Source organism: Nymphaea colorata, chromosome 12 (assembly GCF_008831285.2).
Source record: "Nymphaea colorata isolate Beijing-Zhang1983 chromosome 12, ASM883128v2, whole genome shotgun sequence".
Classification (NCBI taxonomy): Eukaryota; Viridiplantae; Streptophyta; class Magnoliopsida; order Nymphaeales; family Nymphaeaceae; genus Nymphaea; species Nymphaea colorata.
In genome coordinates, this window is record NC_045149.1 from 2,577,262 (window position 1) to 2,602,419 (window position 25,158).

General features: G+C 36.1%; 1 protein-coding gene across 1 annotated transcript; it reads left to right on the top strand.

Moving 5' to 3' along the window:
* Window positions 1-21,282: 21,282 nt before the first annotated feature.
* On the top strand, window positions 21,283-23,350 carry LOC116265217 (1-aminocyclopropane-1-carboxylate oxidase homolog 1-like). The gene is made up of 3 exons (XM_031645776.2): window positions 21,283-21,972; window positions 22,384-22,705; window positions 22,856-23,350. Exons 1-3 carry the CDS (start codon window positions 21,440-21,442, stop codon window positions 23,162-23,164), a joined length of 1,164 nt encoding a protein of 387 aa, XP_031501636.1. The 5' UTR covers window positions 21,283-21,439; the 3' UTR covers window positions 23,165-23,350.
* The last annotated feature ends 1,808 nt before the right edge of the window (window positions 23,351-25,158 follow it).

Below are 25,158 nucleotides of genomic sequence, written 5' to 3' on the forward strand. Positions count from 1 at the left end.
AAAATGCAACTCATTCTTATTAAAAGTCACATAATAAGAAACAATTATCTCGTAAGAGGCAAAATTCATGCATAATATGACTGTGATGCTAACTACTATATCTCATAAAAATATGTTGCCATCATCTATGGCGAAGTTTATCAACTCCATACACCCACAGATTAAGAGAGAACAAGCAATCAAAGGTATTCAAATATGTATAACTAGAATCCTTTTTGAAAAAAAAGAGTGAGAGGACTATTGTTTTTTAGGCTAGCAAACAACAGTTTATTTATCAAGAATACCACATCGAGAAGACATACAACTAATATTGTCTTGACAGTCTACTATGAGCTATGAGAGTGAGCCCGGTATCGATGACATATCTACGTTTGTGTTTCGAGATGTCATTTTGTTATTATATTTGTGGGCAAGAATATATATATGTTTAACTCCCACTTTGCTAAAGAAAGTATATACAAATTTATATTCACCTCCTCGATCACTATGAAAGTATTTGCTTTGCTTTCCAATTTTTGAGTTTTTGGAAGATCTCAAGTAACTTGTACTTAAACTTCATCGAGAAAAGACAAGAAAACTTAGAATATGCACATGCAAAGAACTCATAGTAGTGATACCCATCAACATTAGAAACAGGGGATGGCCCCCACATGTTAGAAAATATTATTTCAAGAGTATCTAAATTGCTATAATCAATGTGAATAAAAGGTAATTTATGAAACTTTCTTGTTTGATGAGCAGAGCAATATTAATTGATTGGTTGGCAAAAGGCAAATTAAAAGAATGAATAACATTGTCCACAATTTTTATATTAGGATGACCCAAATGATTGTGCTAGATTGAAAGGATAAACTCTTTTTCCTACTAAAGCTGAGTTCTCCTCATTGCTATTGAAGTCCAATGTGTGGACGCCATCCTTCATTGATCCTGCGGGTAGTTCTTTCTTGATTTTAGCATTTGTATATCTGCACCCTCTCGGATCAAATTAAAAATATCATGATTATTTTTAGAGAATTGCTGAATAGAGAGAAGCCTTTTGGTAATAAGAGACATGTTACCATTCATGACAAATTTCGATTCACCAACTATGAAAGTAGATTTACCAATTTGACAAATTGCCAAACTTATTCCATTCCCCACCTTAACAAAATCACTGCTCGAATATGATGAGAGGATGGATAAGGTTGAGATCTGGAGTCAAATGGTAAGACTCTCCTAAATCTGGGTATGAGAAGTCATTGTTATTGGCGTCAAATGTGGATGTCTGATAGACATGCAGTTGAATTGATTCTTCATATGATATCTTGTGGTAAGTTTTGGTGGTGTGACTAGGCTTGTCATAGTACTGGCACACCCCATGTTGATGTTGATCATTGTTCTGCTTTGGCTTTTTCCTCCTCAGTAGTAATGAAGACCATAAGATTGATTACATCCATCTTGATTGGATATTTGCATTACATTTCCCTTGAAATGGGTGTTGCTGCACTTGTCTCTAGTGTCTTCACCAATAAAGGTATTGTGAGTGAGAAGGAAGCTCAATAACTCAACCAAAGAGGCAAATCCAACTTGCTTAAGACACACTCAAGGAACTACATTCAATACAGAGTCCATAGAGCATATAGATAATTTAATCTTCTTCAGCAATGAGTTTCCAACAACTTTGAGATACTGGGCTATCATTTTAGTCTTTTGATAAAACTCATTACTGCTCTTATTCTTTTTCTTTTTTTGAGGTATTGCAGCTGCTCTTGGAGATGCATAATTCTAGCTCTAGACAGGGTAGCATATGCATCCTTGAGAGAATGTCAGACTTCACAAGGGCTTGCTTAGATAACATGTTCTCAAAACTTGGTTGTGACAAAACCTGGTTTTGTAAGCCAGCTTTTAAAAACCAGGTTTTTCTTGTTTGGATGCCAACACCAAAACCAGGTTTTTCTTTTTAAACCTAGTTTTTGTTTGGATGACAAAAACCTAGTTTTATTTGTGGCTCTAGAAACAAATTTCAACTGAATATTGAGCATAGTTAGTTACAATTAAATAAAAAATAAAGGACTATATAGGACATACATGGACATTGTAGATAAGTCAATTTACATGGATGTTGGCCCTCATGAAAATGCTTTATGAGGTACCTTATGAAAAAAGAAATCACAAAGCAAGTAAGGAGCAACATATGCTATTTTTTCTCAAGGTATCAGTATGAGCTGCCCATTCCTTTGTTTAACAAAAAATTTACCAATTGAGAAAGAAAAACATGGAACTTTACAAGCACAATAAACTCAACAATTATGTTGCATTCCTGATGAAAAAAAAAATATGTTGTTGAAATGTGAATCATATCAGCATTAGTTTACAACAAGCATTAGGCATATGGCTTACAAGCTCAACAAATTTGTTAGAAAATTTATCTGGTCACTGGCATATCCTTTCAGCCCTTGACTTTCAAGATCCCTATCAATACAAGTATAAATGTACAAAAGGTTTGGAAAGTAGCATCGAGTACAATTGCTGTCTCACCTAGTGCCATGAATTGGCTTTAATTTGAGGAAACTTGAAATCTGCATAGTTTGGTTCATGCAGCGAATTTCTTCTCTAGTTGGGGTCCCCAAAATCTTAACAAGGCAAACAACAATATTTAGGAGTTAGCATAACATAGTTTGCATGCTTAAACATGAAAGTAACATAGTTCACAAAATCCACCACTTCCAAAGATGGCCAAACACCAAAATATTCTTAAAGGACAAGAAGCCCAAGCAAGATCCATGAATGGCTATATGCACCAAAAGTATGAGTGAGAGTGTTAATGCACAACTTGGAAGACTGCATAGTTCCATGTTCTAAAATTTACCAGTTCATCGTCCAAAAGCATCATAACTGATGACAACTTTCATAATGGAGACAACACTTGGACCCCTAGTAGTTGCAAGCTCACTTTATGCTGATCGTTGACTGTTAGAGCCAAATAGAGTCAAAATATATGATAACTAGTGTACAACAAAATTTTTTCTCAAAAAATCTGATCATATTTTGCAATAATAACAATATTCCTAACCTAAGAATGTACATGCTTATGTTTGCTTTGGGAATTTCATTGTTGGCTTAATCGACAAAATCTATTTGTGCATGCAATATAACCAACTATCGGAACCCAAGTTAGTTGCATCCCCATGTTGTACCCTGGCTTTCGTACTCCTCTGCAAATGAAAAACAAAAAGAGTTTCAAATCTGTTTAGATGAAGAATTCAACACAAAAAGCAATCCAACCAACCAACCTATCTTAGGAGAAGCTCTACTAAAACACTGTTAGCAGGCCACATATGTATAGTGGTTGTGCATTCTATAGCTCCAAATTTCAGCTCCATGGCTCGATAATACCATGAACATATAAGTGACATATTAGGTTCACTATGACTTGCAACATAGATTGACGGATAAAAATAATATTGCATCCTGAGATCATTTGAAATAATCATACATCGAGGTGCACTATGCCTGGACTTGCACGTCAAAAGAACTCTTACCAGCACTTGTGCACTCCCAAATTCACAAAGCTTCAGTTGATGAGTGTGAGGATTAACCTACAAAAGCACATCATGTTCAAGTCATCAGATGTTACCATTATTTTCATATGGAATCATACTCATTAAATGAGAAATTTACTTAGAAGGAACAACCAACCATTCCATTATGCATACATGTTTTAGACCATTGACTATACATTTTCTTGCAATAGACAACTATTGTAATTTGCTCAATTTCCATGACAGCAAAGCAATCATGAATCGCACCCTGCATCATGTCACAATCTTAACTAAAAGCCTCTTGTATCCATGACACCAAAGGATAGGTCAAAGTGGCAATCACGAAAGCCATGGTAAGGGTATGACGTGGGACTATGCAAGTAAGGCATCAGAACTTGACTCAGATAGATAACAAAGAACAGTTGGAAAATGGGTTGGCAACAAGTCAAAAATTAAACAGAATATTATGAAGAAGAAATTTGTCTTCCATTTCTTTTAACTGCAGATAATAACTTAGTGAAGGCCAACATAAGGGGAGATTATTTCATTTTAATGTTTTGTGCTTCTAGTATGAAACTTATATTGTTTTAAGTATATACAATATACTTAACTTCTTGTCTTTAAAATAAGTTACCATGTTCATTAAGTAGATGTGATATATATACATATATATATATATATATATACACACACACACACACACACACACACACACACACACACACACACACACACACACACACACACACACACATATATATATATATGTGTGTGTGTGTGTGTGTGTGTAGAGTAAACAAGTTTAAGAGATGACAGTGTAAGAAAAAAAGGAGATCCAAGCATTGATAATAGTCTCAAGGACCACATCATAATGGTCTTTTAGCCTTAATATTCAGCTTCTAACCAAACCACATCCTGTGCATATGGCCAATCACTTTTGGCTCCTTGTATATATCCTCTCATATTCCAGGCATGTTGATTAGACAAAAGAATATGATGTCTCAAACAATGCAGAAGCACATGATGTGGCCATAAAATCTTTGAAACTATGTTCTTGTGGACACGTCAAATGTGAGATGTCTTCATATGAAAAAAGATCTAAGTATATCCAGAAAAAGGAAAAATCTACAAATTTCAAACCTTGCTTAAATATATCTACTCTATCAAAAGCGTGTTGGTGTAGTATAGAGTGGCCCAAGAACTAGATTCTACTGAAAAAAGCATGCATTAGTTTGCCAAGCTATAATAAAGTAAATTGTGTCATTAGTAAATCCTGGTCCAAAAGACTAAGATTCACACTAAAACAACCTTGTTGATGCATATTTAAAACATGGCATGTATCAAATTGATATTTTTTAACCAATAAATGTTGAACAATGAGACAAATGCCAACATACTAGTGTGAAATATGTTGCAGTGCTTTAGAAACAGTTGAACGTGGCATACCATCATATGGTTGTAGACAAAAGTTGTAAAGGAGGTATGAAGCAGAAATAAGTCAGTAAAGCATACAACTTATTAAGATCATAGCAATGTAGCCAAGTGCTTCACACATATGTAATCCACATCATATCCACACACATTAAGTTGATAACTAGTCTAATCACAAAAAGTCTAAGTCAAGTTCATAGATATGAAGTCTACACTCAGATAAACCATATTAAAAGGTACATCACCATATTAAATAGGAAAACATACCAAAGATGAGCAAAATTTAGTTTAAAAGTAGAGCACTTGGTATTTTGATTGTGCTCTATGGTTGTTGGGTGCTAGTAACTCTTCCTTCAAACATTACAGAGTATTTTTTTCTCCATCCAGTCTTCATGTTACCTTCATTGTATAATAAATATAGATGCATTAATATCATGATCATGAACTATGAAATTGAAGTAAAATATTTGAAGTAAAAATAAAGTAAACAAGTAAAAGGAGAATTAATTACTACAAAATGTGATAATACGATCTCTTCCAGGAACACAATCATCTCTAAATGCATTGGATGCATCATGTTGTGCACATTGCAACATGTATTCAATTGGATGTCCTCATGGAGGTTGATCTTCATGTGTTTGTGGAGGAATCCAGTTTTATCCATAATCTCTCGATGTTCAATCATTAATGTTATTGTTTCGAGTATAATTTTGTAGTGTACAAGCTACAATAACTATATCTCTTTGTGTGTCAATAAGATATGGAACTTCATCTATAAAATCGAGAATCTAGCTTTTAGAATACTGAAACAATGTTCATTTGTATTCTTAAGTGATAAATGTCTAAAATTGTATAGTTTTTTGTCATTCTTAAATGAACGCCTATTTCTAAATTCTTTTAGATGATACAAATAACCACACATTGGAACAAGAAATTTGAAAGTGTAGGCATATCCTGAATCAACAACGTACCTACATAGAGAAAATGTCATGAAAGCTGAAGTCAGGCTCAAGAAACTTATCAACATGCTATGAGTAGTATAATTAGTGGTGATGCTATATTATCATATGGAATTGAAGGAAATTCCAAACTTGGGTTGTCTAAAAGTTCAGCTAATGTTCTTACGTCACCTATAGATCCTTCCCTTTTTGCATAAATGAAAGTAAACTGTTTATCAAACGTACACGCACATTATATTCTATGAGGTGAACTCTTTTCTATTTCAATAATTAATTGGATCTTCTAATGGAACTATCATGAGAACGTGCTTACCATCTGTTGCTCCAAGACAATTCTAACATTGAAGTACAATAAGTTAAAATAGGTTCATCATGAAAAGAATTTTTTAATAATATGTCATTCATGTTACAAAGGTACCTTAAATCACCAAAACTTTGGACTAGTTGCTCTCTCTAGTGGTGCCTTACTACTTGGGTTCTTCACAAACTCATGACTTAATTTATGACTTCTTTTAGAGTTTTATGAAGTGTCTTGAAATGTCTTCTCTAAATTGTTGAAAATGGTTTGACAAAGCATGGTGTCGATTTATTTTGTCTAATGTCCATCATAAAAATTGCTAATTGTTCTACAAATAATTTTTTTGGGTATTTCATAGTATTCCTTTGTCTTTGAGTAGTTGATCAAGAGATAGAAAAATTATGCATTCATACAAAATAAGTCACATGATAGTTGTTAGTGACCATAAAAAATGCGGTTAACCCTATGCCTCAAAGAAATTTGAAACATGCTTAGGAAGTTTATGTAAAAAAATCCATAATTGTTTCCCATGCCACTCCGATTACCTTGCCCTCAACTATGCATTGTTTGTGCTCATCTTTAGTATAATGTTTTTTGGTTTTACTAGTAAAGTATTCAATATCACTATTAATTGTTGTACTTGAACTTTCCATATGTCTGTAAATTACATAAGATATATTTGTAAATAGCATGTATGGCAAGTGATAACTATTTTACTATAGTTTGCTTGTAAGCAAGATGAGATAAACAATATATACATTCTAATATATAAATAACATTAAATAAATCAACAATATATACATTATAATATATAAATAACATAAAATAATTCAGATGATCAACAACAACAACACATTAATGTAGGAAAAATAAAAAAACCAAAACAGCAAATAGATAACTTATGACACCTCATTTTTGTTTCATACGATATGCAACAAACTCTTGTGAAGGTGAGGGAGTGCCATGACCACTTATCTATAAAACTCAGCATTAAATGCATTGACAACATACATAAATCAATTCACTATTATCTTCAATCCTCACAATCTAATTTGTACATGTAGTCCAGAATATGTTTCAGGATGTATAACCCTTGCTTTATGCAATAGTAGTTGAGCTTCTTTCCATTCATGGCATTCAACTATAAAAAAAAGGAAAAAAATGCCAAATAAAATAGGATAAATTTGATTCTTCGACCTTTGACTGTCTCATCTACATTGTCATCGAATTGGTCTTTGAAAGTGAGATCCTATCACATTCTCTTTTACATTTTCTACATTTGCATTATGATTTGATGATCCCAAACTTTGATGAACCAAACTACTAGAAGTAGGAGCAGTTGGAGTTGCATTATGAAAAGCCATGTACTCTTCATCAATCAAATTTATGTATGGTGTTTCTTCGCTTATGCATTGATTTATATGCACTACACTTGATCCAAGGCAATGAGCTATTGAATTTCATCCATACATTTGAAACTAGGGTTCAATGATCTTTAGCATTATGATGAATCTATTGCAATATATCATTGATTAGTTATCATCATAAGGAGCATGAAGAGTTCATTAAAGAACAAGAAGGTATTGTTCATCACCTGTAAATAATAATTCCACATTTCATCAGCAACATCTACGCGTCTGGTACTTAGATCCCAACCAAATCAACTTTGGCTTAACATGTCCTTCATAGTATTGTACAATTTCTTTAGCGAACCAAATCGGTCCTTAAGTTGTTCTGTTTTATAGTTTATGTTGGCTCTAAGATTGAACACGCACACAATTTATTTCATCATGTCCCATCAAAACCACCACCAGTTTTTTTTTTCATGAATCATTTTCTCACACATATTGTCAAACATTAACTTCTACAATCATGATTCCTCTGAGCTTGACCCCTATTCCCACAATCACCTTTGGTTCATTATACTTTTGTAATAATAAATGAAATATATGATGCAGCAAAAATAAACTTGATAAATTGAATGAATGACATACCCTAAGATAATACAAACTTACTAACCAGTGTTTTGTCCAAAACTGATCTTCCTGAGCCTTTTCCGAACATATTTTTATTTAAAGAAAGAAAAAAAATAAAAGACATCTTAAATTAGAGTTGGTTGAATTAAGATTGAAATAAAAACAACTTCAGCTAGTCAATCATGGACCAGCCATAATAGTAGATGGGTTAATATATGTTCTTCCTCAAATTACTCTTAAGACAATGTCTAAAGGTTAGATAAAAAAAAACTCTTTAATAATGCTTTTTATTGAGTATGGTTTCTGTCCCTTACCAAAATGGTCAGGTATTTGCTAATTTCTCTCTCTCTCTCCTCTTCTCTCTCTCTCTCAGATAACTACTTATTCAACTATATATAGATATATAAAACTTTTAGATACATACTACATAAAGGCAACACTTGCACTTAGAGATTCATGTGCTTACCTTCCTTCATAAATAAACCTTAGTTATATGTTGCACATGACTGTCTTTCTCTCTCTCTCGTAATGATGGATGGAAACCATAGTAATGGTTGAACTTAATAGCTTTGAATTTAGGAGATAATTATACATGGACTGCACCAACATGTTCTGAAATTATAGACTGCATAATACATTTGGATTCACTAGAAAAAGATCAGGTGGCATGAATACCAAGACTGTGTTTTCACATTTCGAGTTGGCATAATCTAAGTCTTATATATGCATTATTTGTTTTTTGTTTACTTATTCAAATTCCATTCCATTTTTCAAGGGGTAGGTCATGTCTATTTGAATTTCAGGTTGCGCACTTTGAACCTTGTTGAACAAAAGATAAAATGAGAAGAAAAACAAGAACTTTGAATCATAATACAATCACTTTTAGCAACTTCTATTTTGTCATATTCTAAAAGTCATCCACTTCACTAGCATAAACCACAAACAGCTAGTAGCATAACACTTAAAATTTAAGACTATCTATCTGGTCACAAAACTATTGGGCATCAGTGCAATATCTACCCATACAAGAACATAAATGTTTAATTAAGGAAAAAAGGTTTTAGAAGTTTAGCATTGATACATGCTTCCCGTTATCCATATTAAATTAGCCCAAGAGCAACTTCTTCAAAGAAGAACAAAAACAAATACAAGTAATAAACTACAAAACGAATGTAACATGACTTGGGACAACAACAAAATATGTTAACTACTATAGGCATTACTAACCTCTTAAATCTGACAAAAATAAAATTAAAAAATCTAATGAAATATACTGAAATGGGACAACAAAATTCATCAATACTAATACAAACATAATCATGTTTGAGTAAATTTGCAAAAGCTTTTTATCATATTCAAAATAAATAAATAAATGATAGTTACATTCTGAATGGTGATTACATCCCAATGTTGTACCTAACTATTTATTTGCTGACATAAAAAATGATGAACGTTCAAGATTTGTAATCTTTTTAGGCACTCTTTTGGTCCCCTGCTAAAGAGCTAGAGAGGCAACCCTAGTTATGACGTTGGCAATCTCTAGATGAGGCATCCAAAGATGGTAGAGGCCATTGAATGAAAGCAAACTGTCTGCTTGCATGCAAGAGATCAAGAAGGAAGTAATGAGGTGAAGCCTGGAAGTCAAGATCTTTTCCAAAATCCTATGCACAGAGTTTCAAATTAAAATTGGTCAAGTGTCAGAAATGTGATTCACATCCCATCACTTTGAAACCAAGACAAGAAGGACCTTATGAAAGTCAGTTGGGGGCAGTCATTACATCAAACTAATGGAAGAGATGTTGAAGATCTTGACTGGTGATGTCCTAGAAGATTTTGAAAAAAGTCTAATGGATGCAACCCATGACCTTTCAAACTCAAGAGAGCATAAATAGAATTCTTAATCTTTGTAGCAGAAAAAAGAGACTGCAAGGAGGCATCAGCTGAACGGAGAATAGTAGAGAAGATTAATGGACTGACAACAGGGTTTTAACTATTGTGTTCAATATGATCAAAACTGAGATTTGTTTTTCTACATATTTCACAAAGTGCAGTAGTTAAACATGCAATTGGACTTGTATGCATGTTAGAAATTTTATGTTCACTTGGACATCTTTGATTTAACTTAAGATTGTAAAATGTTTTGGCTAAATCAACTTGCTTCAAGGAATTCAATGTTACATTTTATTGACAACCAAGCAATTTCAAAGCCTTTTAATGAAGTTGTGGAAGAAGGAGGTGGCGGCAGCAGCAATAGCTCATCCTGGTTGTAAGGGAGATGATATAATGATGAGCTTCTCGATTTTGGAGCTACGATAGCGCTCACAAGTGGACTAGCACAAATTGGGCATTCTAGGGCATATTGATGATAATTTGTCATATGCATTCTTCACTAGGCAATGGGTTTTATGTTAGAATGCAACAAAGAAAATACAAAGATCATGGTGAAACAACATTACTATCTATTGCAGAAAAGGGGGATTATCTGCAACAACAAAGACACACCTTCGCTTCTGCTTCAATCCCTCATAACAACTTCACAATACTTGGCTGATACGTATAAATAAGCAATCGATTCACAGACCTGCATGTGAACATCAAATATATTACTCTTAACCTAAATGCATGCTACTGTTCATGACTAAACAAGTCACCCACCTTCGATTCACAGGCCCTGAAATCTGCCCCTCGTTGATGGCAAACTTTGCAGGCTTAGTGGATTGCCTCAACTGGGGGATATGCATCCGATGCCTAGCAATTCTCCCTTGTGATCATGAGAAGATGCAGTTTCTGCCCATGTTGCTATGAGCAATACCAGAAACTGCAGTTGCTCATTGCAGTTGATGTCATGCCCATGCTATTGGACAGAACACTACTAGGCACTTCTCCTTACCCAAAACCTGGTTTTCATATAAAAAGATGGGGGAAGGCAAGTTTTGCAAAACCTGGGTTTCAACTAGGTTTTGAAATGAACTGGGTTTGTGAAACTCAGTTCATTGTCGTCCAACCACCCCCCAAAATAGGGTTTTCAGTGGCTTTGAAACCTTGTTTTAGGTCACGCAAAAACAACCTAAGAAGTTTTGGGACCAACAATTTGAGAATGAAGTTAGTTTTGCCATCTTTGGTCATGGTTTTGGCTAAGAGAAGAGGTAAACCAACTCAACAGAAGTTAGTTTCTTCTCCTCCAATAAAAAAAATCTAGATTCACCATAGTTTTACCATCTTTAGTGATGGTTTTGGTTGGATTATGTACGCATCAATGAAGTCCTGAAGATCATAAAAGATTACAAGTAGATGAAATTGAGACACCCTCAAGAAATGATTTTAATATTCAGCTTCACTAAAATAAAATACTGGAAATTGTTAAGAGTTGAAATGGCTGGAGACAAAATGATCTTCAAGGATGCCAAATTCAAGCTTGATTGGTTCTCTGGAAGGATCATCATGGCTTTGATATCATGCAAAGGAATAAACAAAGAACAAAGAAATGAAAAGCAAGAAAGAGAAAGAAAATACAAGATTTTTAATGTGGTTTGATCTTTTGATATATGACCACAGAGATACACAACTCAACTCTTCTTATGTTGTACACTTTTTTTTATTGCTTTGTTTCAAACCATGATGGTTACACTTATCCACAACTATCATTATCTTTTATGTATCTACATTTGGTAAAGTTCTTATCTTTACAAGATATTTGGTTGACATGAGCGCCACCGTTGCCAAGAATATGATCATCATTGCTGAGATTGTCGTCACCAGCCTTTCCAATTTTATTGTTGCTAAATTTATTTTGACTGTTGTGGATTCGTTCATACTAGACAATCTATCTAGAAAAATAAGGATAGATTAAAGAAAAGGAGCTGGTCACATGTCAAAAATGTGAAAATTAAATCTAACCATTATGTGCTCAAGTGTCCAAAACTTTTAATTATGCATATCAAGCTAAATATACCTGTTATTCTATTCTCATTTCCTTGTCTGTCAGCGACAATCTAGATATAGATCTAGTGGTTTGTTGATATAGGTGGCACTTCTCACATGATATTTATTCATGGTATTCTTTATACTCTAAAGAGTTATCATGGTAATAATTCTATTATGCTTGGGAATGATGATTTTATGTGCATGCCCCATGTAGGTGAAGCTAATATTCCTTTAAATATTGCTTCTATTTATTTGAAGAATGTATTTTATACCACATGTAAGTGATCGATGTCAACATCCACTTCCTTCTGTTCTATTTTGCTTACCATTTTCTTTATCCCATTCCTATTTTCTGTTCTTTGTTTGAGAAGCCATAAAATGTAGGGCCCATTTATATAGTAGAGGGCCTATGCTTGTGACAAAGGTTTTTCTTTCTTTTTATGGGTTTACACCTCATAAGGTTGTCTTATACCTTGTATTCGTTGATCAATAGGTAATCACTGGTCAAGATCTCTTATACATTGTAAAAAGTAAAAATATGTATGCACATCATTTTGTTGTTCAACACATATATATATATATATAAATTATAAACTATCACATGTATACTAAAGATTAATGGGATTCTGTTGACAATATCATGCTTTTATTGATATATGCACAATATATTTTATGCGTATAATATCGTGTGTTTTAAGAACTAATGGAAAGATTCCTTGCTATATTAAGGTTGGACAAAGGTTGTAAAGCAGAGAACATATTTCAGATCTATCAGCATGCATAGCCTATGCATGCTGATAGAGCTCAAAGGCATATCAACAACCTCAACCCCTAAAGAAGTGTTTAACAACAGTAACAATATATTACCGTTCTATGTATCCCCAAAAAGAATGAAGAGATTCATGAAACATTATAATATAGTTATCCCATAAATCTTTCCCAATCTTTGAGGTAAGTCACATGAAACAGTACCATACTATTATTGTTGGGTAACATAAATGCCAAATGTTTCATTAAATTTTGCAACACTGTGTTCCGTGAATATTTGGAATGCATTCATCAAGCACTGCATTCCAAAAAAATTCCTGTTACCAAATTTGGTTTTCCTTTGTGATCCAATGCAATCTTTATGGGCGCTTTTGTCGATCGAGGACTCCACTGTTCAAGTGGGTTCAAAATCCAGTTTCTCAAACAACCCACCATAAGAATAGATTCTAAGGTTCTACAAGTTCTTCCCTGACGGAAGCAATGAAGGCCCATTTCAATAGTGCAAGGAAGAGCAATTGGGGATGATCGCTTTTGCTTGTTTCTTCTTCTCCTTTTTGATAAGAATGTCCTAGGAGGTTGTATGAAGTGGATTGAAGGAAGAGTTGATGGTCTGCATGGACCAACATGGAAGCTAGTAGAGGGGTGCAAAGCTGGATATATATGCCACCTTTGTGTATGTAATTTCATGCACAATTTTAACTATGACAAAAAAAGGCCCTGATCAATAAAAAAAGAAACTTTTTGTAGGGATAAAATGGAAACCACGAAAGAAGTTTTGAAGATTCGATAAACGTAAAATTTGTTAGTCCGTATATGCATATGGTTATGACCAATATAACCCTTTAAACAATAAAAAAACATTTTCGTTTTTTGTCTCGCTTATAACATTATCTTATTATGTCATCCATCCATTATCTCATAAATTTATTGTTATCTCATAAACATTATCTCATATTTGTGTTTGGCATTATCTCACACATTCGTCAATCCATTATCTCATTATCTCGTAAGTATTTTATTATCTCATAAACATTATCTCGTACTTTTGTTTAGTGTTATTTCATAATTTTTTTGTTATTTCATGAACATTATTTCATACTTATGTTTGGCGTTATCTCATACATTCGTCCGTTCGTTATTTTATTATCTCATAAACATTATCACACACTTGTTTGTTAATTTCTTACGTATTTGTTATCTCATGCACATGTATATATAATGTTTGGGCATAAAAGTAAATATACAAGTTGTCAATAGGGTCCACCCTTGGTGTATGCTTGTTGCATATGTTAGGGTAGCATATGTAACTCAGTTTCGAGAAGCGGGGCTCTCACCCAATACTTCATCTACTTGGAGAAGTCGTTCCTTTTCTAAGTTCTCTGCATCCTTTCGGTTAAAGCGGGAGCTACAGGACTGTACCATTGGACAAGTGATAGTGGAGTGACCTTTTTCAAGTATTGAAGAAGAGAGGTTGGTTATGTGCAATGGGAACAATTTGGCAGGTCGATTGGATTGACAACTATAAATAACCATGGCTTCTTGCATCAGTACATGGAGAAATGGGTGAAGGGTAATCGTGACTAAAGCATTTCAGCTCTTATGAGTAGGCATCATCTCAAGTTCAGCAAGAGCACATGATCAAATTTTAGTTTCAATACTTTGCTCACAACCTTGATGATGATAATGTAACGTCAGGCATTGTGGCAGGTCAAGTTTGGATCAGGGTCCAGACCTGGACCCAAACTCCACCCGCATGAAGAGAAAGTTCTGACACTGGGCTCTCTCTCTTCGTCTCTCTTGCTGTTGGAGTTGACATAGAGGAATAGGTGGAAGAGGAAGAGATGGAGGCTAAGGAACTAGTGGAGGGGCAGAGGTGACGGAACTTAGGTAGCCACCCTCCCTCTTCCCATTTTCCTTTTTTCTCTTTGCCTCTCCCTCTCATCGTTCCCTGCTCTTCTCTCTCTTTCTCTCTCCCGCTAGTGTCCTCTCACCTTCAATGTCTCTTATCTCCCTTGCCCTCCGCTCTCTCTCCCGCCAGCCTCATCTCACCCTCACCATCTCTCATTCTCATCCTTTGCTTTCTCTCCTGCCAGTTTTCTCTCACCCTCCTGTGTCTCACTCTCACTTTCTCGCTGCATTCCCCACCTCAACCGAGCCTCTCTCATGGACACTCTCCTTTTTTCTGCTTTTGTTTTTCTCGCACCTGTTTCTCTCTCTCTTCCATGTGTCTATCTCCCCAAGCCGAACCATCTCCCTCTCAACCAAATGCACTCTTCTCTCATTAGATTTCACTCTTGCTCTCTCTTTTGTTCATTCTCACATCCTTCGATGTTGTTGGGTTGGATTATAGCTAGAGGAATACATCTTTCCCCTCATACCATGAATAGGCTGTGTTGTCGGAGATGACAACAAATAATAATTGGGGTTTGGTGCTTAGTCGAGCATTTGGTGTGGTTACCAGGGACACTACCACAGCTAGGACTCTAAAAGAGGGGTGAGCGAGGCCTAATCAAGTCTATTTTGTCTAAGGTTTCCCTTAAGTTCATGTATAATTATTATTTAAGCATGCTAGATTCAAGACCGAATGATTTAGGATGCACGATAGAAATTTTATTACATTGGAGAAAATCTAGAATTGTTTTGGAGGGGCGAGGATATATTTTGTTGGATGTTACGATGCATGTGGGGAGAAAGTTTTGATATTGCTCTGTAGGTTAAATTTATAGTTTAGAAGAAAGGCGGAACATTTAAGTTATTAGGATCCCGAAGTACATAAGGGTGAAAAGGAAACACCCTTTTCTGGGTGATTTGTTTGATATATGATATTTCTAGTGAAATAATATAGTATCATTTCAAATTGTCACTGAGAAAATCAAATTGCAAATGGTTATGCCTCAATAGGGTGTTAGGCACTTATTGAGTGCCTAATTTATTGATGATACGCCTAAGGATGCATTTGGGAAGGTCCATGCTTAATGACCTCCTAAATATATAAAAAACTTGAAGAAATGTTCTTCAGGCCAATTCAACCTATTTGCATCTGCTCGAGTTGATGACTTACGTCTCAATGGTCATATTTCTTACCTAAATAGATTTTAGACTGAAATGAATGGAAAACTTTTTGCTTTAAATTTTTTAAAGGTGCACCGGGCACGCCAAGTAGACCTTGAGCGACATAATTTAGAGCTCGATGTGATTTAGGTATTTGTGGTGACATGCAAAAGGTATGACGGTATTCTAGGCAAAACTATGCCCGGGGCCAAATTTAGAGTGTGTGCTATTTAGGATCGTTGGATCCTATGATAGTGTTTTGTTGATTAATCTGTGCTATAATATGCTTATTGCCACATAAATTAATGTGTGTGATTGACTGATTATGTGATTAGTTGATTGTCTTTAAATTATTACGGAAGGCATATGCATGGAAGAAATTATAACTGCTTAGGACAAATTAGGCGGGGTATCAAGTCGAATATCTCCTCGACTCCAATTTTGTATTAGTAAGCATCCTAACATGATATTTAGATAGGAAAACTATGAGCCAATCACGGCTTGAGACTAGTCTCTGTTGGTCGGCTAACTTTTTATATAATGTGACTGTTATGTTTGATTGATGTGAATGCTATAAGCCTTTCGTTTGCATTGTCATTGGGTAGTGATGCAATTGAATGAATTTGAAGGGTAAAAGTACCCATAAAGTATGATGGTAGCTAAGAGTGTTGATTGAATGTGTAACCTTCTTATAAAGACATTTGAGGTATGGGTGAACTCGTGAAGTGAACCAATATCGTGAGGTGGGTTATGGCAATATGCTTGGGATACGTCATGCCTTCGCCATTGGTTTCGCTTGCTCGTTGAGACAGTGCAAGGCTGTAAAATATCATTGTGTGATGTACTTGGAGCGTTGGGCTCTTACCTTCCCAACCTAGGTGTCCTAAGGAAGGCTGAGAAACTCTAATGGGATTCATATATCCATGGATGATTGCACTATCGTCGTAGCGTGAAAGAATCCATTTCATTTCGGGCCACCATAGGGGTTGACTCCCGACTGTAGGTCACCTATGATGTACATGCGCTTGTGTGTGCACTCACATGAACTATCAATTCACTGAGTCAAATATAAATGAAATGAATGTAAGTGGAACGTATGTGAATGAAGTGAATATGCTTAAATTAAACATGATGTGTGAATTGTGGTTATTAAGAGGCTCCTACATATTGTGGAATATATGAGAGACTCTCATAACTAGTCATATGATTGCATGCACTTATCATGATATAACAATAATTAAGTCTTTAAATGTTAGGCACCATATTTGAGCCCTTACTTTGGAGAGTTAGGAATTTATATAGTTTGTTGCCATATTGCAAAGGCTAAACCTTCTGTTATTCATTTTTTTGGGTTTGGTAGACCGAGAGTAGTAGGTTGATCAGATGGCTCTACTCACATCCTACTGGGAAGATTTTAAGTCTATTGTCATGCTGCGTCATGTTTTGGTCTCATTAATTTCTTGTTTTGTTAGATATTGATGTTGTGGTTTTGAAGCATTTTTGTTGTGTATGTCATTGAGAAATATAATATGATTTTGTATGAATTGAATTTGCTACATAATAGAATGTTGGCCACATTGTCATTTTGTTATGCATAGTTCCTTCTTAATTGTTGTGTCATCACACCTTAACATTTTTTTTAAAAAATAGGGATAAAAGTTTCAAGGTGTGACTGCTTGGGTATCAGAGCTATGGAAAGCCCTACTACGACTGTGAGCTAAAAGTCTATCTGTGAAGCCGTGTTTGTCCAATACGCTATTTTATGGAGCTCTTATTGTCGTTTTGATTTTCACTATGATATATACATGTAGAATGGATTGATTTTTTGAAATATTGTGTTGATGCATCCTATAATTTGATTTGAAAGACTTATCATAGACCTTGTAATAAGAATAATGGTTCTTACTTGTATAGATGGACTACCAACATAGGGGTAAGAAGCGAGGCATGCCGACTATTGAGGCACAGAGATAGCCAGCCCATTCAGATGCACATACCCACTAGATGATAGGACATCGGAGCAACAATTCGTGAGTGTCCAAACCTCACAAATGCATATTCTACCTGTGGATCAGAATGCTATACTGCTGACGACTTTGCAGATGCTGACCTCTGTAGTATAGTCAATAGTCAGTAACCAGAGCAACCATGCATCTCCTATAGGAGACACCACTGCACCACCTAAGGAACAGGCAACTTCAGGATCATTTAAGCAACTATGACTCGTACTTGTTGAAGGGTGATGTCAAACGGTGGTGGCAATCGACCCATTTGATTTTACAGGTCAACAACCGATCTCATGGAAACAGTTCATATATTCATTCTTCAACACTTACTTCCCAGCACATGCAAAAAACAAAAAAATGCAAGAGTTCCTTGAGTTGCAACAAATATCATATTGGAGAAGCATGTTATTAAGTATCAACACTTAGAGATGTATTGCCCACATTTCTACACCACTGATGATGCCAGAGCATACAAGTTTGTACTTGGTTTGCGTGTGAACTGCAAAACAAAATGATGTCTAACAAGCCTTGTGATTTGGATGAAGCGTTCATCATGGCTAGACGCATGGAAAAGGATTGGGCAAGTACGCAAGGGGACCACCATAAGAAGGCAAGTCAGCACTCGTACGATGGGGGGATGCAGGCCAAGCACAACAACTTCACGGGCAAGGCAAAGCCTTATGGGATGCAAGACGGCTTAACATTCAAGAGGAATAAGCCTACTCGTAGTGACACTACACGGGGGCAGTGATTACTTCAACTCTACTAAGATGTTCCACTTTCTCACATGTGCACCTCTCATCCAATCCAACTACTTCTGGAGGGTCCCAATCCCTTCCTCATTCACCGGTCGGGAGACCTCTGAGGTCTCTCACACCTCTCTTAAGCAAGGTTGGGGACTAGCTAGCCCTCCCTCAGCTCGAGAAGCCATGTTATCGAGAGACTGGAGAATGTTTACACTATGGAAGATAAGACATTTCATCAAGTATTGCACCATAATGCGAGAAAAAGAAATAAAGAAGCCTGAGGCCAGTCCTTCAAGTGCACAGAAGACTACCAGACGCACCTATACGACTATCGTAGAGGAGCTTCAGGCACATGATTTCATTGAAAGTAAATTACTTTTTGTTCTTACATTGCTAGACTGTTATTTGATGCAGAGATGACTCATTCTTTCATATCTAGTCGATTTGTCACTTCACTAGAAGCATCAGCTAAGATGATATTGTATGTCTTGAAAGTATTCAGCCTTATGCATGCTCAATATTCATGTAGCTAATATTTACCTGATGTGGATGTAGAGATCCATCAGTACAATTTTTGTGCATAATCAGTGATCATAAGTCTCAGTGAGTTTGATGTTATTTTGGATACGCATTATATGCGCATTATACCAATATAGATTACAGAAAGAAGCAGATATAATTGTTGACTCATGAGATACAACAAGTGGATTTTCAGTTTCGAAAAGCCAATCAAACTGATAAGATAATGGTGTCTGTACTAAAGCTAACGATTGTTAGGAAAGGAGAGTGTTGGATTATTGGTCAACGTGTTGACCAATAAGACTAAGTCTGTGAAGTTAGCAAATATGACTATTGTGAGTGAGTACCCTGATGTATTTCTTAAAGAGTTAACGAGTTTGCCTTCAACATGAGAAGTTGAATTCAAGATAAAGTTGTTACCAGGAACAGTTTCCATTTCTAAGGCACCATACCATATGACATCGAAGAGGTTAACAACCCATTACCTCCTTTCCCCATTTTTTCCTTTTTCCATAGTCCTAAACATGTCAGGGCTTGGATGAGACGAAACACCCATTAACTATAGTGCCACAATCTTATCAGTTATGGCAAAAAAGAGTAGCACTTTGGATAAGATACGAAATACCGGTCAACTATAGTGCCACAATCTTATCGTTTATAGTAAAAAAAAAGTAGCACCTATGGGAATTAAATGGACTATCCAACTAGCTATGCTACTACTGCCTACGCCAGTTAAACCATTAAATTCTTGTCTTGTCAAGCATGTATCGAGTATTTAGTGTCATTACCTCATTTACAGTGATTGAAAAGGGGGATATGCCACGAGTTTTTAGTGCCTTGAAGTTGACATATTCCTAACTTAATTGGCAGAATCTGCTAACGTATCTTACCAATTAAACTGATCCTGCCTTCCACCAATTAAAGTATTATTCCTTTTTCTTGCATTCGTTTTCTTAGTTGGACTAGTTTCTTTAAATGCGTTTTACATGTGATATTCCTGCTACAGGCTTTCTTCTTAAAGTCAACCATCATTATCCACTTAAACTAAGAAGTTTGTACATGTGAGGTCACTTGCACGGTAATCTCAACACCTAACCTGACAATTAAGCTGTTAGCTCATTTGGAATTGGCTTAACAAATAATCACAATTTGTATCTGTAGGATTAACTGAATAGTTAAAAAGTATGAAATGAGTTTAGACTACTATTTCAAGAGGTGACTTCAACAAGCGTCTTAGTTGGGAACGGCTTTGCTTTTCAACGATCTTATTTATTTTCAATGGCGGTACATTTTCTTTCCTTCTCTCTCTCTTCCCTTTCTTTTTTTCCTCCTCACTTATGCCCAGTTTGGATGGAGGTAAATTAAAGGAATTTTCCTTTTCACTTATGCCTCGTTTGGATGGAGGAAAGGGAAAGGAAAGGGTAGTCATTCCTGCGTTTGATTGATTAATTAAAGATGAAGGGAAAAAATGATATAAGCATAGTCACAAATATTATTCTTGATCAGGGTTTTTACTTAACGATAAGGCTTTTCTCAGTTATTGATCGTCAAAGTTGATTCTTTCTATAACATGTCGACAAATTTTCAAAAAATGAAAAAATTTCTGAAAAATAGGTGGAAGTAAAATAAGCAACCAACTAACTGGAAATGAAAAAAAAAAAACATACTAGTTTAAATAACGTTTTAGTGATGATAAATAATTTAGTTAAAATTTAAACTTGAATCTGAGTTGATATTAACAGCCAAAAAGAGAACAAGGGAAAATGCAAACAAGAAAAACGCGACGTTTTCACGATTTTTTCATTTTCTCATTTTTTTTCAATTATCTCCCAATATTTTTGGAAATATTGCCATATTTGTGAGAGTGACATAAACTTACTTTCCTAAGCAAGTGTCTACGTTAAGCCGCTGATCATGGTTAAAACAACAAGAAAGACAGATTCCTAGATCTTAGATATGCATGTGTCCATTGCCAAAAAGTAAAATTCTCGATGCATTTTCTAAAATAAATAAAAATGATGATCATTATCATCCTGTTCATCCGAATGTAAAAGCAGGGCCCCACGCACCCACATAGGAGGGACAGGCAGCGGCCGGAAGCTGCCTATTTGAGCCGAGGCACTGCTTCCGCCATGAAACCAAGAGAATTTTCCTTCTCCTTGACGCTGTCCAAGAGTCGACCACCCCACTGAACTTCAATTGGTTCTCCTCCCCACTGTGACCAACCATAGCCGGAAAAAATGTCAGCCTCAGCCTTAGTCACCGGTGTGACGCCGGATCTTGACCTCGACATTGAACTCAAAGCCTTCGACGAAACGAAGGCCGGCGTAAAAGGCCTTCTTGATTCCAACATTTCGACGATTCCCCGGATCTTCATTGACCCACTGGATGATTACCCGCTCCTCTCAAGCTCCCGCCAAGCTAAGGACGGCGCGGTAGTGCCTGTGATCGACTTCTCCGATGTGGGTTCACGCCGGAGGAAAGAGATGGTAGCACAGGTGAGGGACGCCTCGGAGAAGTGGGGGGTGTTTCAGGTGGTGAACCACGGGATACCAGTGACCACACTGAAGGAGATGATCTCGGGTGCCCTCAAATTCCACGAATCTCCAACAGAAGAGAAGCAGCAGTTTTACTCTAGGGACTTGAATAAGAAGGTGGGGTTCGCAAGCACCTTTGATCTGTACAGCAGGAAGAGGGCCAATTGGAGGGATACCTTTCGCTGTCACATGGCTCCTGAGCCTCCATCACCCCATGAGTTCCCCTCTTTTCTCAGGTGATCAGCCTTCCCTGGTACTTACGCCCAATTATATTTTTGTTCTCCTTGGAGTTGTTGAACCATTTAAGTTCCTGAAGAAGTATCATACCTGCTTGTTTTTTTCTCAAATCTCGGTTAAGCAATGGAATTTAACCAAGTTGTTCGATGATTTTTGCCTCTTTCGGCTTTGAAGTTCTTTCAAGTCCAACTCCCAGCTACCCCTGGTAAATTGGATCTTATTAGCAAAAATTTTGCTTTTTCCAACTTTCATTACAAGATTGTGGGTGCCAACATTTTCCCACTTCAACATGCATGTGAAATTCTTCTTGACTTCAAATGTCGCTAACCTTAGCTCCGATCAACATGCTTAACTCCTCTTGACTTCAAATGTTACTAATCTTAGCTCTGTGGCTGCGGTCTGGCAAGTAGGGAAATAGTGCCAGAATATTCAAAGTGTGTTGCTGAACTGGGAGAAACAATAGCAAAGATATTGGCAGAGGCTCTTGGCCTACCCCTCAACTATTTCATTAATATGGAATGGTTGAAGACACAGTCAATAGGAATGCACTACTACCCTGCATGCCCACAGCCTGAATTAACACAGGGAGCAACCAAGCATACTGACCCATACTTCCTCACCATCCTTCTCCAAGACCACATTGGTGGGCTTCAAGTTCTTCATGGAGGCAACTGGGTTGAAGTTACCCCCATTCATGGTGCTCTGATAGTGAACATTGGTGATTTCCTCCAGGTAACCTCTCACTTACACCTGTTTTAGTCTCCAGTACTCATAACCAAAACACGTAGATCACATCACCATGGATACCGTTCAGGAAGCCATTGAACTTTCATAAGATCACACCCATTCTTTGACTGAACATTTCAATCGGTTTAATTGCAGCTGATGACAAACGGCAGATTCCTAAGCGTGCAGCACAGGGTATTGGCAAGCCACGCAGGGCCAAGGGTGTCGGTGCCTTGCTTCTTCATGGCTGGGACAGAACCCGTGAGAAAGTATGGCCCTATTAAGGAGCTTTTATCGGAGGGCGACACACCTAGATACAAGGAAGTGACGATTGCTGAATATTACATGTACCATAGAAACAAGGGACTCAATGGAACCTCCAATCTGGATGATTTCAAGGTTGAAGGTCTTATTGAGTTGTCTCGGCGTGATCACCTGGGTATTAAACAGCTACCAGAAACATGAATCAAATCCTTCCTCGGCTCGGCCTTGCCCCTTGAGGCTTAAACTAGTGTCTTTTTAGTGAAACTTCAATAGCCCTACAGGTTGCTTGCTGCTTGGCGTCCTGATGCATTTCTTCGTTCGTATTTTGTAAGATTTGTTTCTGCTTCAAAGTAATTGGTGAATATGAAACAAAAATATATGCATGTACGAGAGTGTGAGAAACTATAATATATATGCCCTTCTTGCGTATAATTCTACGACCATGAAGAGATATATATATATATATATATATATATATATATATATATATATATATATATAGAGAGAGAGAGAGAGAGAGAGAGAGAGAGAGTGTATATGTGTGTAAAATAAGAGCAGTTGATGTAAATAATAGCAAACGTCTTTGAAGAGGAGAATAACACACTCTGATAATGAAACATAGCATAAAGGAACTCTTCATAAACAGAATAGAAGCAATGTGTGGCACTCATGAAAGCATAGTGAACCAAAAATGCTTGCTTCATTTTTTTCAGAGCAGATGTGCATATATACATGAGGCTGCTTCTAGAGCATTCTTATTACAACAAATATAGATAAGATCAATAATTAATTATTACAATTATAACAAATTGTCGTACGACTTGATTCTCTTATAATTTGAAGAGAGACAAATCAACCAGTATGATACGATGTGCCAATCCAGATAGAACAATTTGAGCCCCTTGAACAAATATTGGACTCCTTAACATTTCCCCCTCAAACTGTAGTATGACGATCGTGAATACTACTTTGCCTTAAAGGATAAAAAGTAATTCTTGCCGAGGGCTTTCGTGGGTATATCTGCAACCTTATTTTTTGAAGATATGTATGTTGTTTGATATTTGACCTGCCTTTGATATAATCACACACAAAACAGGATTTGCTGCAATGTGAATAGCTTCTTCGTTGTCACAATAAACTGCAGCATGAGTTAGTTGAAATACCTTCAGATCTATTAGTAACAAGTTTTGCATACTATTTCACATACCTTATTTGCTAAGGCTCTTTATTCAGCCTCAACTAAGGATCTAGAAATAGATTTTTTTTTTTCGCTTTCCACGATACCAAATTGTGTTTCATAAAGATACAATATCCACTTATAGAATGTCTGGTTTCTCTAGAGCCTCTGCATTCAATGTCACAAAAGGGTTTGATTTTGTGTTAAAATCGTTATTCTTTTCCCTTGATTGATTTTAAGATAGCTTACTACTCTTAAGGCTGCTGCATAATATTTTGTTTTTGGCTTCTGCATAAACCTGCTAGGACATAGACAGGATATAAAATGTCTAGACTTGAAATAGTTTAATATATTAATCTACCACAAGATGACGGTACTTGCTACATCCTTAAGACCATCCCCATCAGTTGATGACATATCATTTTGCATCTCCCCGGGTGTCTCACATGGCTTGGCATTTAGACAACCACATTCATCTAGTATCTCCAAACAATAATTTTCTTTGGGAGAGATAGATGTTGTCCTTTCATCTTACAAGGTCAATCCTAAGGAAGTACCTCAATGTCTAAGGTCCTTCATATGGAACATACTACATAGGTATTGCTTTGATTGAAAATCAGCTCTTGATTATTCCTTGCAAGCATCAAGCCATCCATGTAAATAACAATCACACAAAATATATTGCCTTTGGACCAAGTGAACAACAACTAATCTGATTTAGATTGCATGAATCTATAGTATTCAAGTGCAGCCAAGAGCTTATAAAACCAATTTCTTGGATCTTATTTTAATCCATAAATTGGTTTATTCAACTTTCATGTGCTTGTTTCTTCCTCTCTTCCATATCTAGGAGGCAAGTTCCTGTAAACTTCTTCTTGTAATTCTCCCTGAAAAAATGTATTATAGACATCCATTTGGTGCAATATTCATCCATATTTTATTGTGCAATTGATAACAAGCATCTTACAGAAACCATCTTTGCAACCGGTATGAAGGTTTCATGATAGTCTAAACCTTC

Excerpts from the sequence above, each read along its gene's own strand:
- LOC116265217 (XM_031645776.2), top strand. The coding sequence starts at position 21,440 with ATGTCAGCCTCAGCCTTAGTCACCGGTGTGACGCCGGATCTTGACCTC. Across the intron at positions 21,973-22,383 it reads GAGTTCCCCTCTTTTCTCAG|GGAAATAGTGCCAGAATATT; the intron begins GTGATCAGCCTT and ends TCTGGCAAGTAG. Across the intron at positions 22,706-22,855 it reads ACATTGGTGATTTCCTCCAG|CTGATGACAAACGGCAGATT; the intron begins GTAACCTCTCAC and ends GTTTAATTGCAG.